Raw genomic sequence first — 18,220 nt, forward strand, 5'->3', positions numbered from 1 at the left:
ACGTTACAGCGAGCAGAGAAAACTGAACAAATTGAAAAATATGACTAAAAACAACTACAAAAATATCTATGCAACACTGGGATATTTTTATTGATTTATTTATTTTACATTTTTTCCACTCCCAGAGATTCAAAGTACACAAAATAGGGCTACAAAGTGGATTTGATATGACACGTTCCCTGTAAAACTATCACTGTACCATAAAAAATGACACTGAAAATCTGGGAAGAATTGAGGTTGTCTTCTTCCTCCCTGTGGTCCTGCTGCCATTCACAGAAATACCCCCTTCCTGGTCGGAAACAACCAACCCCAGGCAGGGGGAGGGTGTTAGCATTGTGCTAATTACAGAGAAACAGCCTAACCTTTAAAGGAAAGCCGTATATCCACATCCATCTGAGGCCATGCTAAGTAGCCTAGCATTCATGCAGTGATTAAAGTGCTAATATTTGAGATGATTTTCAAATGAATCCTGAATCCTGAGCAACATGCTGACTCCTCATGCGATCAAGACAGCTGCCTCAAAAGAAAAAAATATATATAATTATCACATTAAATTTAATTCATCTATGAATATTAATATAATTTCATGCATCTTAACTTCACTACATGCCATTCATTATAACCGCTAAAGTCGATGCAGCAGAAAATATATGACTGTTACGCCTTAAACAACTGTGGCAACAACAGTTGCGTCTCGCGGCACAGTCATATTTTCACTCACATGACAGGAAGACTGTTAGTCAAGTTGGTTGAGCTCGATTCATCTAATAATGTTCCACTGTGTCCTTTTCAAGGCCGTTGTCAGCAGACACTAAACGAAGTACAGCCTGAGCAATTTACCACACGAGAATAACAACCAGGCAAGTTGGAGCCTAATTGCAGAGGTTTTGTTTTCCCTTGTGCTGCCACTGAAATATGAAGAAGGCAAAGAGCAGCCAGCATTACCTGATTACCTGATCAGCAGCGAGAATGAGGGTAGTCATGAAAGCAGATGTCTTAACAGCTTGCTGCTCCTCTAAAAGCTCAGGTCAGCACGATGCCAAGCAGGAAAGACATCAGCAATTAAGAAAATCTTGCTGCTCATCAGAGTGGGAAGGGTTGTAAGGTTAGGTCTAAACACTTTGAAATCTATCAACCTGCAGTGAGAAAGATCAGCTGCTGCTTGTGAATTCAGCTTGACGTCTGTAGATTCTAAGAGATATTTTAGAAGCTCTGTCTCAGACTCTGCAGGCCTCATGTGCCAGATTATTGTTAAAATTCATCACAGCAAAATAACAACAAAGGAACGAGTTTGTGATATGAGATGAGAGACGTTCAACAAACCTGCACAGCATCATCTTCCAGGAGAGCCAAGCCCAGCAGATCAGCACAGACATGATGGTGTCACAGCCACTGATCTGACTCCAAGAACAAACTCCAGTCTACTGCAGTCATCCAGAGTCCAGCAGAGTCCAATGGCTTTGTTCAAACACAGCAGCAAATCCACAACAGAACGGCTGAAGAAGAAAATGACCTACGTGCCGCAGTGGTCCAGTCAAAGTCCAGACCTCAGTCTGGCTGATTTATGTTGAACCTAAAGAGAGCCGTGCAAAATCAAAGAAGCACCTTCGACGTGTCCTTCTACATCTCACGGTTCATTTATTTAAAATTACTAAATAAAAACCTGTGTTTTTTATTTACCGTTTTTATTTAGTGGTGCGGGCAGCACTGAAATCATCAGGAAACAAAATATGTACTCATGTAGCAGTGAGTTTACAGCCAACTCCTTCATTTACATTAAGCCTGTTTTATTTCTGGGGATCGTGTGGGGTAGCTACATGTGTCAATGTTTCAAGTAAAGTAAACCATATAGGGATGACATAATTACTGCTTTTGCAGAATTTATTTTAAAATATGAAAAGAATCTCCTCGGTAGTGCGTTTGTGTAAAATAGCTAAGCGTGTGGCTTCTTTTACAAAGGATTGATTAGTGTTTATAAGAGGCCATGTTATTATCCCGGTGAGACGGTGCTGGACTATAAAAGACTGCCGCGACAGAAATGTGTTTGCAAGAACCCAAGCCGAGAAGTTTAGTAATATACTCATTTTTATTATTAAATTATACATCTATACAGTAGATCCTTAATAAAACTGCAGCTATACAAATCATTAAGAAGTGACCACATGTATTACCCATTGCAGTATAACCTAAAACACTCAGAGGTATGTGTTCATTCACTGTTACAGGAAATCTGCGCACTATCACATCTTTGAGGGATACTTGTGGGACATGCACAGGGAGATCCAGTGGCTGCAGACTCATCATGCTCGTCTTGTTTTTCTCAACCCCGTTCGCTTCAACCTAAGCCATTGTGGAGCTCCAGTCCACCAGTGCATTGGTCCAAAAACTTAAATCAGAGGAACACATCCCGCCCAAGTGTTTGTACCGCGCTTCGAGTCCCCAGAAGATGATTTAAAATGTCCTAAAGATGCTAAAATAACAGAGGTTGTTGCATTCGCGTCGGCATGTAAATTTAGCTTTTCTTTGGGATTAACCTTTATTTAGCCTGGTGAGCTGAAAGCAGAGCTGATGCTGACAAAGACAGTCGTATGCTCAGAGAGCAGCGCGGTAATGAGGGGAACCAGACAAGCTGAGTTTTTAAAATTTGGGTAACATCCTTTTCCTCTGGCATCAGAACTTTCTCCTGCCCTCCCAAAGCATACATCTATAAAAAGTAATGCGGTTGCCATCCAAGCTCTAATGTTGCTTTAAATATGTCCTGTGCATCACATGTCTGGTGCAGATGGGCTTTTTTTTTTTTTTTTTAGATTGTGTGCACATATTCTACCAGTGTATCCCTTTAGGAAAAAAAATAGATTACACTTGAGACACACTGGAAAACCAGAAACATATTCTACCACTTGGTGTAGGTCAGTCAGGGCATGGAAAAACGAGCTGATTGGCTGTTTTTGCAGGTTGCGGAGAGCTCTGGCTCTGCTGATTTGCATTGTGAAGTAAGGGACAAATTAAACCTGTGCACAGCCAGACACTCCCAGAGAAACCACAGTGGGCCGTCTCCCTCAGACGCAAGTCGTTACAAAAGTTGGGATGTTGTTATTTTTGCTGCTGGTCATTTCAAATTCTGATCATTTGTGTCGCCCGAAGCCTCCGTCGCCACATCCGCCACGCTCAGAGGCTGCGAGCGGCTCCTGGTTGCCTGCAGAGCTCACCACTTGTTCTGTGCACATCACATGATTATACTTATTATTAATGCAATGCCACTTTACATTCACGTCTTATTTCTGCAACTTTAAACAGTTGGTTTTAGAACGCTTGTGCTACCGTTCCCACAGACGAGCCTTTGAACTTGCAGGGAATAACGAAGCCTCATTTATCAAACATCCCTGTGCACAGCGTGGAAACGGTCCCGGGTTTCCAGACACAGATCAGGATTCATGTGTTCCGGCGTGCATGGAGGTTTGCTCGTTTAACGGGGCTCCGGGGCTCCTGACAACAGGTAGGCAGCTAATTACAATAAGATGAATGAAGGAAGAAGTTTTTTCAAGCCTTTGTTGGCTGTTTTTAACTTCTTGCACTACTTTGCCTCTGACTCAGGATTTTTATTACATTCTGCAGAAAGAAGTCATTGATTTTTAGGAAATAGCTTCCCCGTTAAAGATGCTACTATGTTCTGGTAGGTCCTGGCAAAGGAACATCTTTCCTGAATCGCAGGTTTCTTTTGCGGAACAGTTTGCGGAACATCCTCCTCTGGCCACTGGCTTGTCTTCCCTCCACAGCGAATCCATGTCTCACTTGAGCACCTGGTGACTGTGTGTGTAACCTGAAAGTAAAGGTCATCGCTTTTGTTTCTGGTAATAATCGTCAGAAGACCTCGGACACGTCCATTGCTCCTGGACTGAATCACAACATCCACTCCATGCCATGGTGAAGGATTGCTTTCAACCGGCAGTGCCGCCTCCGGACTCCCGACCGCTACATGAACCTGTGAAGAGTTTTCATCATTATTCTGACTACCTGTCCAGTGCAGGGCTAATTACAAACCCTCAGCTTTAGTGTGCAGGGTGACAGCTCAGCACGCCACCTGAAGGTCAGAGAGTGCAGCTTTCATGGTGCTGCGAGGCTCCTGACAAGAAGCGCCGGAACGTTCCGGACAGGGATGGCACTCTCTACATGCTGCGGCTCACACTGTCAGCTCATTAGGTCAGCAGCTCTAACGCTCCTCATGTGGAGGTTTGCATCCTAAGCCAATCAGAATCCGACTGAAACAGCCAGGTTTTGTTTCCTTTTGCTATGTGGAGCAACTTTAAGTTATTTCTAAAGTCAAAAGACTTGGTCACTTATCAGAACTGGGATGGCTAAATGCGCATAAGGGTTTGATCATGTGAATCGTTTCTCACACACCAGGCAACTGTGGAGTGTCACAATGTGCAGTACCTGGATCAGTTTGCTTTACCTTAACTCTGAAAAGCCACGTAAAGCTGTATTATGTGATTTTAAAAATTGAATGATTGAAAAATGAGCTCTAATAAAACTGATAAATGGATGTTGTTTGACTTGCAGCCCAAGTGTGAGCAAAACATCTCCTCCGTCTGTGGAAGGATTGGATGCGGGCTTTTCCAAATTTAAGGTGCAACAAGATTCATTTTGTTTCTTTATAGATAAATGTAAAATTAGAGAGTGATCCATTTAACATTCGATAGAAGAACGTTTCACAAAGCCATGCTTGCTTCCACGTCTCTGCATTTCATTAGCCCTTTCTGAGTTTGATAAATGAGGCATCGGGTCTCCATCCAGTTTCTGGTTTGTTAGCTTCCGTGTCGTTTCTCTGGTGAAATGGAAAAAACCCCTCGGTGAGAGAAACCGTCTCCCCTGGCTTGGGTTCAGGAAGCAGAGGATGCTTACGGCTGGGAGACTCAGCCTTTACTGTGTTGGTCGCTCACCTAAATGACAACAGGCTCCTACTAAATGCAAATGTGACTGCACTGGTGCATATCTATGAAAAGAAAACCTCTAAACTCTTGGAAAACAAAAAGATGTATGCAAATTAGGCACTCATACTGTTTAGGCAGTTTTGTCCCTGTTTTTTCTACAACATTCACCACCACTGGGGGAAACAAAAAAAAAAAGAAAAAAAAAAAACAATTACAGCAGCGAATGCACGCATATCTTACAGGCCTGATCTCCAGCTTCTCGTCTCCACGTCCAGCTCAGTGCGTCGCCCATCCCCGCGAGAAGGCCAGACTCTCACACTGAACGGGTCGAGTTGTGTTCGTTTAGGATGGGCAGCAGCTTCTGCTCCCTGTGCTCACACCGTCCTTCTGTCAAGCCCTGAAGGACATTCATCTTATGCTTTACACAGTTTCAATGACAGAAATCACAGCAGCTTGATTCTGACAATTTCACCAACATCAAATTACACTAACAGCTGCAAAGATTCAGCCACTAGCTTGTAGAGGAGCGTTGAGAGGGCGGGCGGCAGGCCGCAGGTGTTTGCAGTGTTCCTGGGAGCTTCCAGGGCACCGGGATGGGTCGATCCTGCAGCAGTGTGTCCACCCGTGAAGTCCTTTGTCGGAGAGAGGTACGTTTGTGGCGCAGGCTGCACGCTGCGCTCAGATGTAGTACTCCTTCACGTTGTCCCTGACGGAGTTGTGGAGGTGCAGCTCAGTCCTGTAGTCTGTGTACGTGCTGTGTCTGTGCTCCTCTTTCATGCCGCTGCTCCTCTTCGCCCGCCGCTGCTGATACAGGAGGCGGCTTATCACAGCCAGAGCACACACGGCAATGAAGACGACCGCTGTGACCACACCTGAGAACACGGCGGGGAGGGAGCATTAGAGGATGATGACAGGAGGTTGAAAGTCATGCCTGGAGGCAGGAAGACTTTCAGCTTCCAGAACAAAAAAACATCCAGCGCTCAGAACACAGACAGTCGCAGCATTCCCACATTCCCACATTCCCACGTTCACCACTGAACACAGTGAATCATTCATAGAGGAGCCGCATGGAACCCTAAAGCCGTGGCGGCTTATCAACACCTTTGTTTTCTGTTTCATCTCTTTCCAGATCCTATAAAACAGACTCAGATATGTGGCGTTCTGTGTGTAGGTTCTGTTTTAGATGAAATGCCAATGAAGGGAAGTCTGATGATCGGGGTTTTTGCTCTGCTGGAAATGCTTGGACATTTTTTTTTCTCTCTTTGAAACTCAAAGGCTGTTTAAACAAAACAAAGCGGACTCCATATATGAAAGGGAGTTTTGGTCTTTTCAGTGGTGGAGATATGGATTAAGAGCCATGTAGTCTGTGACCTGCAGCCATCTGGTCCTGAGCCAGAGGAAACCTCTCAGAACAGATCTACCAATAGACGTAAGCATTTCATCTTTTTTTTAAAATCGATGTAGATAACGAAGTTACTCCAGACAGTCTGTATTTTAGTATAAACAGAGCAAGTCTTTCAATTGATTTGATTTCAGGAAGTGTCACATTTTAGATATTTTACCTGAAAGGCTTGAACTGTTCTAGATCAGATCTGGGTCACATCTGGCTCTTTCGACGTCCTGCATAATGAACCGAGTTTCACTTCTACACGTAAACCAGAACCTGCTGGTTTTATTTGGAAACGTTTGCTTTCATTCAGAATGCAGCCAATGCCGTCTCTCTACGGCAGCAACGTTAGCATCCTTATGCATTCGCTGTTGGCATTTCAGGCTAAAAGTGACTGATGGGGAGTGTGATTTTTTTTTTAAATGGAAACTAGCTCTGTAAAAGCTAATATTCTGAAGCTTCACCAGGTCACTTAGGCCAGTTAGCAAAACAAATGTTTATTTTTAAATGTGAAGCTTTGGGTCTTTATACTCCATAGAAATACAGGGCAGCAGCTTTAAGCCCACAGATTTACAGAAACAGCAAAAAAAAAACATCAATTATTGATTTCTCTGTAGAGGGTGAACCAGAGTACAAATGTTCTACATGGCGCTTAATCTCTGCATAATCCAGAGATATCAAAATTAACTTTTACATTTTAACAGATCTGAAGTTGTCGTTATGAATGGACAGCACTAATGTGACAGAACATAAATCTACAGTAACAATGTAGGTCAACGTCCCAAAGAAGGCATTCAGAATAAATGAACGCATGAATGAGCGAGTGAGTGCATGAATACAGCATATTTTCATTTGTATATTTACTTTTTGACGTCAACGATAGAGCTTGGATTTAAAAAAAACAACTATTTCTACGTCTTCTATGTTTTGTGGGGATGATTCACTGTGGTTCAGTTTGAACAAAAGGACTCAGCCGTTCCCAGCCTGCTGTGTTTTATCCGCCAGAAATGAAAGTGTCCAGTTATCTTTCTCTTTTTTTTCTTTTTTTTTTACAAGGATCGCTGATCGGATATGGACCGACATGTTTTTCACGCATCGCTGATCAAATTATTGTTGATTCTGAAAGTATTCACATCCTGTAAATACTGCGTTATTTTTTTTATTTTTTTGCTGTGATTTCACTTTAGATTTAGAGAAACAAACAGAGACGATTTTAGAGGTTAGCACTGAAGTCTGCTGCTGCATGGAGCTCTGAAGATTATTTAAGGGGGGCAGGCAATCCAAACCCGGCCACACTGTAGGTCTGAATAGCTTTTTTCCAGTTTCTATTTAATTTCATTCTAAACATGTAAATAACTCAGAAAACCGACGAAGTTCGGGATACATTGTGAGTCTGATTCTTTTTGAGCCAACAGGGGAAAAAGAGCAACTTAATGTTCACATGTCACACATTCGGCAACACCGCCTGTTAGCAGGTTGAGACAATCGAGCGTCAGACCCAGCAGGCGCCTGAAATAAAATACAACCTCATACTAAACCTCCTCAAATTAATTCTGCCTTTACCTCATCCTCTGTTTAAAGGGAACTTTTAGAAATGAGTGAGAAACATTGTTTTTGTCTTTCTGGGCAAGGTCACTGAGCAGGTTAGTCTCACTTTCATGTCTTTTTGATAAACATGAGGCAGATCTGTAATATGGACTCACGGTTTGTTGCCTGGAAACTGGGCTCAAGAAACACTGTGTGAAAGAGGAAATGATCATTTTCTCAGCTCTAATTTGAAGTACAAAGAAAAACATCCAGTGTCTTCACACTCATCTAACGTACAGGCGTTCTGGCTCTTACCAGCTTCACGTATATTCCTAACTTAAACAGGTAGAACTGACTTGATTTAACTTTTTTCTCAGCTGATAATTGTGAAATCAGTTCCCATTTAATAAGCAAACAAACACTGTGGCACTGCGACCTTCACCCTCTTGTTTGTGAAATTTAATTCGGTCTCTGCAAAAGGAGTAAAGTGAAGAAAAGTAAGTGGAAATAAAGACCAGAAAAAAAAATGAAGCCAAAGTTTTGGAGTCAGGTGTCCACTTCAACCTTCTCCATCTTTAATTTAAGACAAGCACGCCTCTTAAAAATGATGCTTCCTTTTAGTGCTTCTGGAGGCGCAGCAGTAAAATGTAGCTTTAAAGCAGCTCACCGTCTGCTGAGAAGCAGAAAACTGATATGCAGGAATCCTTACAAAGGGCACTGATGAACAGGGGAGAAAAGCTTCCTTTGTCTTCGCCAAAGCAATTTTCCCTGCGCTTGTCTGAAAAGGTTATAAGGCCAAGGAGAAATGAGAGAGGCATCCTTAAGCTCTCTGCAGAGCAACAAGAATTCCACCACGTTAAGCTCCTCAGTTAATCTACGGCTATTACAGTGATTAACTGGGCTTGTATGTTTTTACACCAACTAATTAAAAAAAAAAAAGATTTCATGCAGACTATTTTTTCAGCTATTATGATTACTAGTTGCAAATTTTGAACACCTGCTGCATAGTTTTGATCATATTAGGCTCTTACACCAATGATCTTATGCCATATTTACTAAAATGCTTTCTAATTAGTACAACTTAGTGCTGCTGTTTAACATAAAGGGTATGACCAAACGGACTCCCTTAAAGAACCGTCTTCTTTCTTTGAAAAAGGAATCTTTGAAGCACTTGTCGTTTGTCTGTTGAAGAATCAGACGGCTCCTTTCACCGACTACTTCAGTTTTGTCAGTTCCTTTGGTTAGGAAAGTGTGCTGCACAGAAATTCCCTTCTGGCTACGGATTCCATTACCCCTCTTGGGTAACACTTTGTTTGAAGGGGTGTGCATAAGACTGACGTGACACTGTCATGAACATGAAGGAGTCTTTATGAATGTTTGTGACAGTTGTTATGAAGTGTCGTTCGGTAAATAATGACACTTTTAATGCAAAGTTGCTCTAAAAGTCCATTAAAAGTACCAACTTTGCATGATTTTGTAAATTATGATAATTTAATGCAAAGTTGGCGTTTTTAAAGGACTTTCAATGCAACTTTGAGAGCAACTTTGCATTAAAAGTGTCATTATTTACCGAATGACACTTCATGACAACAGTCATAAACATTCATAAAGACTCCTTCACGTTCATGACAGATGTTATGTCATATTCATGACAGTGTCATGACAGTGTTATGCACAACCCTTCAAATAAAGTGTTACCCCCTCTTGTTTGAAAATGTTCTGTAACTCATGTAACTTGTGAGAGTTTGTGCATCATAAAAATTACAATTTATGATCATTTCAGTCTCTATGCCAGTTTTTAAAAAAACAACAAACAAACAAACTACAAAATAAAAACTGCAAAAGTAATTCATCATACAGTTTCTACGGTTTAAGGAGAAGATGGATAAAGAGTCAGGGGGGCTGGGAGACTTTTCCAGTTGTCTATTTGTCCCAACAGACAATGTGCCTGTCAGCTGGCTGAAACAAGACTAACACACGTTTACACTGTTGACAACAACGGAGTGGTCAAAGAGGACAGACCACGGAGTGGTCCGCTTGGCCTCCACTCCAGAACTCAATCCTACGGTACATCTGTGTGTTTTGAAGTTAAACTCAGTGTCGCAGTTAAACCTGCTGCTTACAAACCACATATCTTCAATCAGGACTTCAATGTTTCATTACTTTTCCAAAAGTTAGATATGTAAAGAAAGTGCTTGAAACTATCTTCACCTGTTAGATGGGTGATGTCACTGTCTCTGTTCAGTTTATTTGTTTTTTTTGTTTGTGTGTTTTTGTCCAGACTGGGGTCATTGAAGTAAAGGTCAGCTGTGTCACTGATGTGCTGCACTGTGACTCTGAAAAATCAGAGCTGTCCTTGCTGCGCTGGGCGGCAGACACACCACACACACACACACACACACACACACACACACACACACACACACACACACCTCAACTTGTTTGTGGCTGTTCTGTTGTTGTGTTTGTGACCTCGGTGACCTCAGTCATCAGCCATGTTTTTTTCCAGATCTCCCTCCTGAGTTGATGAGGTTAGGATGTCAACAAGTTTAAGGAGCCTCCTTTAGCTTGTGTGTGTTTGCATTTATTTCCAAGGCAATGAGACAGACCTCTCAAGGCCAGTGGTCTGGGTCAAACAGCAGCTATTGATCTGAGTTCATTAGGTGTGTTAGTACACCACCGTGTTAAAACCACTGTGTTTTTAAGGAAGTGCACCAAAGAAAGCAGCTGTAAACGTCTTTCCTGTGAGATGAATGTCGACGTTCACCAGTCTGATGCTTTCACTTTGACTTGTTGCAGTCATTCATAAATGCAACCAAACCAATCAGGTGGATTTTTTCCTGTGGAGCGTAACTCTAAAATATTATCATTCAGTATCTTAGGTATAACCTATGAAAGATATCTGGAAAAAATGCGATGGAAAGCAGAAATATCTTGGAGCAACGCCACTTGACACACTATTGGCTGACGTTTGCAAAGCAGCCAATCGAGGATTGGCCATTCATTTCCCTTGCTGCTGATTTGCTGTACTCTAAACAGCAAGGATAAGGCAGGCTGTGGATATTAGGTTCTGTGGTGGAGCCAATATGGCTTCCACTGGGTGTCCTAATGGATGTGAAGGTATATTTGATGTTTGAACGAATAAAATGGGCAATAATAATCTTTTTGAGGGAGGTCTCAAGTATTTGGAGATTTCAGCCATTCAGTTATGCTTGTGGTCCCCAATGAATACGTTCACATACAAACTGTATTCATGCTGTGCTGCAGACTGCCAAGTCATTACTAAGTGGATACATCAGTGAGCTAAAGATGAGAGCGGGACTATCTAAATATTAAAATTACATCTGAACAGTAAAGTTGGACTAATGTTTGTGGATGCTGTAAAGAAGTCTGGAAAAAAAAACCTACTATTTTCCTGCTGCTTGTCTTTGTGTTCAGCCTAACCGACTGTTGTGTAGCGTTAAAGTGAATTCAATCTTCCTGTTGAACTCCTGGCAGATGACAAACTGTGGCTTTCATCTAAACCAAACAAGTTTCGACTGAGGGCGGCAGATGCCAAGACAAAGTTCAGCTTGTGTTTGTTTTGAATACTTCAGTGATGATAGCGTTTGACAACGCGGCTTTTTTTAGGCTCCTGTTCATTAGCTCAGAGACTGTGGTTACATTTATATCTACGGTAACTTGTTTTTTTTTTTTCCTGATTGCTTTCTACTGTTAAAATCTGAGGAGAGCTCTTTTTTTTTATTGCCTAATCACAAAGCAGACATTACGCCACGAAACAAAACACGCTAAGCAGCCGGATTGAAAATGAGCTGGAGCGGAGTTATCAGGAGACGAGACAGGAACATTAAGACTGTGGAAAAATGAGGAGAATAACAAACAAACAGCTGGGGCTCATTTTCAATTAACCACAAGAAGAAAAGCTGCAGAAAGGAGGGAAAACAGACCTGCTATTACAGCCAAATCCTTCTGGGCGTTGCTGTCGTGCTGGTCCTTATCTTCATTTGCAGCTTGATCTGAAGAAGCATGAATGAGGAACAGATTCATTAATTATTGCCATAAAGACAGATGAGGGAGTGAGGATGTCAGGAATCCTGGTGTAGAGTTCCATTTATTGTCCTAATTTCTGTTTAGTCATGTTTGACAAAGACATTGTTTTAGGTTTAGAGTGAGTAAAGCTGCCTTTTGCATATTTTCCAGAACATTTGCCTTGACATTAGAGCCATTACAGCACGTAGGCATACACGCCACTATCTGGGAAAAAATAAATTATCCGTTTGCTTTCCCAAATAAATGTCATTTTCTAGCTAAATATCCAGGCTAACTTGTAGGCTCGCATTTATGTTTTCCATCCTTTCACACCCTGGAGTCTTTGAAGCCATTGTTCAGAAGCCGGTGGTTGATGGTGCTTTCACAGCATCACATACAATCACATTTTCTCTAATACTCGGGGATGAGACTACCTAACATCACACTAATGTTCAGGTGAAATTTTCAACTTTAATATTCCCATCGTACACTGCTTTATTTTCTGCCAGAAAGGCTTGAAAACCTGTATAAAAGTCTCTTACCCTCCAATAGAGGGAGCTAGAGGATCCATCACTGTCATAGGTTGGTTTTGGTAAAGCTGATCAAACATGATGCGATTAGGCTTTCCTTCCCCCCCGTTTCACATAAAATGCTGATTGGATATTTTAAATGAAAGAACTACAAGTACAAACTGCTTGAAATATTTTACTCTTAGTTTGTGGGTGTTAGGCAAATTCTACTGTACCGATGACGACCTGTGCTGCTAGCAAAGCAAAGAAAAGGATAAAACACAATTATTATCACAACTATCTTTGACTCTTTGTAGGTATTACTGTTTCTCAAAGTCACTAATGAAGCTGTTTGGCCGTTCTGGGTTTTGTTATGACTCGTTGAATACAGAGCAAAATTAGATAATATTCACAAATGTACAGTGAAACAAAAATTATTTCAGTACATTTGAAAACTGTTTTTTTTGCAACAGACAGCTTCCTCGGTGCATATTGCCAGATTTCCAATGGCAACATTAGAATGTACTAACAATTAATGTAACAATCTTAAAGGAAATGTTCTAATTTTTAAAAGTATCTAATTATTTATACTACCACAAACCAGGACCGTTGCCATGGTTACTGGGACATGTGGTGGCGGACGGTGACAGGGCTGACCAGCAGATGTGCTCTATTTCCCGAAAATTGGGCTTTATAAAGGAAAGCTGTGCAGGTATGTGCGTACACACAGCTTTATACATCTACATTTTTTTTTTTGTGTGACTCACTTTTCTAAGTTTGTTTGAAAGCTTTTATAAAAGCGTACGCATAAAAAGAGAACATGCAAGTAGAGAGACCTCCACTGTGCAGCCAATCTGTGAAGTTAAGCTACTTTAATCACAGAGTACGTCAATACACTAATTCTTAGTGTTAACGTTTTTTTATACTCATTTAGACCACAGGGTGTTGAAGCTCATAAAGATTTTTGATTGTTGACAGTCAGAAGACAATATCCTCTCCCAGCTAGATTTACTGCTTCTAATTTGTTTTTTTATAAACTTTGTCTCATACGGTTATATTTGTGTTATTGATATTTATTACCTCAGATGGAGTAGCTTGTCAACGAATTAGCAATTTCCCCTCGGGGATCAATAAAGTATATTCTAGTCTATTCTATTCTAATCTCTGAAACCATTCACAAAGCAGTGGAGTTTCATGGATTCTTACGGGTAAATGCACAAATTACACTCTCTCGCCGATACGTGAAGTACGAACTGCTGACATGAGAAAAAGATTTCTTTATATTTATGTCAGATCTGGAGTCCTGAACAACAGAACCTCCCCATTGGTCCAGACTTATCTTTGTCCTGTCAGATTAGAGCAAAGGACACTTCAGGACACTAAGGTTGCATCATGACGAGCTCTCACCACGGTGAGGGTGTATCCTTCCTCTGACCCGGTAGCTGCTGCTGGAGGCAGGTACCAGCGAGTTAACAAGTCTGGATTTGACAGTTACCAGGACAACAGCGCTTGCCTGGCTGCACGATTTTAATAGCAAAGTTTGGTGCTCTGGGGGGGATTATGGTGTGTGGATGTTTTTTTCAGGAGCTGTGTTTGACTCTGTTAAGTGTCAGGGCGATGAACTCTTAATGCTTCAGCGTACCAGAGCATTTTACCTTTGTGGAATAGTTTAGGAACGCTCCCATCCTGTTCTAACTCGGCTGCGAGCGAGAGCACAGAGCAAGTTCTATAAAGAGAAAGATGGTTGAGCTGGGAGCGGAAGAACTGGACTGACCTCAACCTGAAAGCTTTGGGTGTGAAGACTTTGAGACGGGCCTTGTCGTTCAGACGTCACCATCTGACCTCAACATGCTCCTTTGGGGAACCGCTCAGAAATATCCTACACACACTCCTAAACCCTGCAGAGGTCCTTGCCAGCACAGTGAGAGTGAAAGGGCGAGCTGATGTTATATTAAACCCTAAAGATTAAACATGTGATGTCACTGTTAATATGTGGGTTAGATGCCAGATGAGCAATACTATTGGGAACACAGTGTTATGTGTATGAGCAGGATTTCTGTAAACTTGTGAATAGGTGCTTAATAAATGGACTTAATTGAAATGATTCCCATGACGACGTATCTGAAATGTCAGGAATGTTTAGATGCTCTTGTTTCCTGGAAAAAAATGTCCTTGTCATTTTTATAAAAAAATGAAAGGAGTGTAAAAATGTGTCCACGCTCTGCATAGACACGCGCTCATGCCTTTTGTTCAACTGCTTTGGATGGAATTGCATTGCTTGAAATTTCTCAGTAGCATAAAGAGCTAATTTATAAAGGGCCCTCCACGTTTTCCATCGACACACAAGCCCTCCGGAGGAGGAGGTGACATGCAAGTTTATCTCTTGAATGGAGGGAAACAAAATGTTGTCAGCAGGAGACGGTGTCACCTTAAAACAAGGACGATCCGTCTGAGCCGTTGAGGTTTATTGTGTCATTAATTGATGACAAGATAAATGTGCACCAGAGGGGAAAAAAAAAAAAAAACATCTGCAAACACCTGCTGGCTGATGGGCAGCCTGGAAGGCATCATATTCAGCTGCTTCACTGACTTTATGCCATCGTTTAAGGACTGCATAGCACTGAAACAACCTCACTCTGTTTGCCGTAACGTACACAGGCTTAGTGCACGAGCTCAACTTCAATTTGTCTACGCGATTTCCACTTTGTGCAGACCACACTTGCCTGTGTTTGAGTTTTACCTTGCAGAACGTGTGAGGTGGATTCTGCCAAAGCTCCACAATTTGACTGGACCAAAGGGCCGCGGATGGTGATGAGGGAGCTGCCCCGATTGGTCAGCGCTGCCTTGAGCGGAGCGACGTGGTTGAACTGCACGGAGGAGAGGCAGCCGACGAAACCTTTGGAAGCAGCTTTCACCACCTCTTCACCAAAGCTGTCCATCCCTGCAGAGGCACGGGTTAGAGGAGAAAAGGCGCGCTGCCGTACGATTCATTTCTGATTGCAATACTATCAGCAATGACAAAGCAACGGTGACAGGAAATGATGAATGGTTGCAACACAAGTAGCACGGTGTGCGGTTTCTCGGCACTTCTCCTTAGATTGGACAACTTACTGATGACTTTGCCCAGCGTCAAGGATCTGATTAAGATCAGCTCTGCATCAGATGACAGTGTGTACTTTCGGTGGATGTCCTGGTCGATCTGGTTGAGTGGAGAGAAATCAAATAACAAGGCAATTACACGAAATGTAAACCGAGCTAACGGCTGCAGAATCAGCAGCTCACTGTAATATTTTATAGATTGATATTTGTGTTCTCTGCAGCTTCACATAAAACCTTCTCTGCCCACGGCTGAGTGATTTTGACCTCTCTTCTCTGCTCTGCCGTGCTGACTCAGATGCAATACTTAACACAATGACGTGGATTGAAACACTGCAGGATTTTCTGTCCACTGCCATCAACGCGCCAGAGAAAACGGGTTCTAACACGTTTTCACTGCAGCTGATGAAGTTGTTGGAGGGCTGCAGAGCTTAGTCGCTTCTAATTCTTCTAATAACTGTGTGTGAGCGATAAGTGATCGCTTATTTATCCTTCTGATCCAAAATGTAGGAGGGAAGTGCAGATCAGCTCCCCAGCACCATATCATAGGAATTAGCCAGTGAGCAGCAACTCGGCTCTGTAGAGCAAATAAATCAGATAGGAATCAACAGAGCTTTAGACAGCGAGAGTGGAATTCACCAGTGTTTGAGGAGGCTTCATCTGCATGAAGCTAGACAGCCATTGGAGGAGCTAAAGAACTACGTAGCTGTCTGAAAACAACATCAAATCTATCAGCAATGATTTATTCATAATTTTATTCAAATGTTTTGCAGTTCTAAGCTTGATAGGATCTATAAAAAAAAAGTGTTCAGCCAACAAGCCTGTGAAGGTTCATTATTCTCCTGATATCCTGTCTGGATTCTGTCAGGTTTTGATTTAAAGTGTAAACTTCTGCATTTGGGGAAATCGATGAGAACGATGTAAAAGTTCACCGACACGCCACTACGACAGCAGAGGACTCTGGGGATGTTAAAATTAGCAGTCCACTTACCAGCCAGCCATGATGGACATGCTGGTCTGAATGTGACACGTAATGGCTTTTAGCAAGATTTGGGTCTTGTTCAGATCCTTCTGTGAGCCTTTTAGTTTAACCCCTTAACATTCACCTCAAAAACACTTTCATGTTGTCCAGTGGTCCACGAGGACACACCGGTGTCATCATGACGGTCAAGGGGTGAAAGTGTGAAGGTTTCAGTGTCGGAGGCAGATTGGACCTTCTGTCTCAGTGGCATGTTCAGAGCGTAACTCTCACCTCTCCCCCGATGACTGACTCCAGGAGATTTGGATTTTGACTGGTCCATTTTAACACCTGAACGAATCTTCAGTGTGACATATGATCTCAGAATGTGCTTATTGGTGAAATGCAAACACGGCTCCTCATAGCCTTCTATTAAGTTATCCTATTAGATTCTCTCACCAGAGTCTTTTCTCTGTGAGTCACCATGCTCCCCTGTCAGTTTAGGCGTCCATGAATGTCTCGTTAGGTTTAAAATATCGCGTCAAACTCTGGAGGATTAAACAGTGAACTATAAAGAGATTGGAAATGAATCCACCCCCGCTTTAAACTTCTCCACAAACCTAAACTAAATGTTTATGGGTGTGGATGCGTGAGCAAGGAAACAATTAAAAGCTTTAAAGATATTTTACGTGGTTTAAACTGATTAAGATGTTGTAAGATGTTAGAACTTAAAATCATTTCATCACAGATCTCTTTTCGATTTTTTTATTTTTATTTTTGTCAGTTTTGTTTTTAATTTTTTATAAAATTCTATCAGCAAAGTAAAACGCATAAGGAAAATGTCAGACAGTGTTTCTACATTTGGTATTCTTACAACATCTGGGCATCAGGCCACTAAAACCACTTAGCAAAGGTCACAGGAAAAAATGTGGTTACAAAGCAACATGACACCCACTGGAAACCTTTAGCTGACCTTCAGTGGCTTATCTTGTCATCCGGCTGCAGAGTACTTGTCCTGGGGTTGGTGGTAAAACAATCTTGATAATTGCTATGAAGAAAATTCCTTCGACAATCGATGATAAGCTGATGAATGAATAATTTAGGACAAATGCATCTGCGCTGTCTGGGTCAGTCATGTCGTGAGGAGTTAGCAGGAAGGTTACAGCTAAACACGGCGCAAACGCGCCTAAAGAAAAACTCGTGATAAAGCGTTATGCTCGGGCGGATGACGAGAGCTTGTGGTGAGTTTAAACCCAACTTGGACTCATTCTGTCTGTCTTTGGAAAGCGTGTCTGATGAGAGATACTTTCATACCACACTGAGCTGCAGGACTGTGTGTGTTCAGGTAAGCTAATGAGTGAACTTCAGTCCCCAGGAGCTTATTTTTGTTTCCCTTGTGCAAAGCTAATATTAGGTCCACACTTCCACAACATGTGAAATGGATTAAAAAAAGACTGAAGTTTAAACAGAATAGGATTTATTGTTCTATTAAAATAATAAGTTCACAGGGGAAATTCGATAAATATTAGTAAATACAAATATAATCATAGTGAAAATGTATTTGCCATTTTTAAAATATTGTTTACATAGATAAGTGTAATATTGCAAGAAATTTAAATGTGACCTAAATATAAAATAAGTATGTTAAAAAGTAAAATCAATCTATAAATGAGTAAACTTATATTTAAAGACACTCAGGAATTGTCCGAGTTCAGATTTATTAGGAACAACTTGATTCTGTAGTCAGCCAGGTTATATTTAGATCCAATCATTACGTCGCACA

The 18,220-nt window shown here is 41.7% G+C and overlaps 1 protein-coding gene across 1 annotated transcript in view; it reads right to left on the reverse strand.

Annotated features, from left to right (window-relative positions):
• Positions 1-4,638: 4,638 nt before the first annotated feature.
• Positions 4,639-18,220, reverse strand: part of cntnap5a (contactin associated protein family member 5a) — a 149,791-nt gene continuing 136,209 nt past the window's right edge. The window contains exons 21-24 of the mRNA XM_014985252.2: positions 15,495-15,582; positions 15,124-15,324; positions 11,793-11,861; positions 4,639-5,803 (exon numbers count right to left, since the gene is read on the reverse strand). Of these exons, the coding sequence (XP_014840738.2) occupies positions 5,610-5,803; positions 11,793-11,861; positions 15,124-15,324; positions 15,495-15,582 (552 nt within the window). The 3' untranslated portion in view covers positions 4,639-5,609. The remainder of the gene's footprint in view (positions 5,804-11,792; positions 11,862-15,123; positions 15,325-15,494; positions 15,583-18,220) is intronic.

Source organism: Poecilia mexicana, unplaced genomic scaffold (genome assembly GCF_051168715.1).
Source record: "Poecilia mexicana isolate PSO_F unplaced genomic scaffold, ASM5116871v1 scaffold_2, whole genome shotgun sequence".
Lineage (NCBI taxonomy): Eukaryota > Metazoa > Chordata > Actinopteri > Cyprinodontiformes > Poeciliidae > Poecilia > Poecilia mexicana.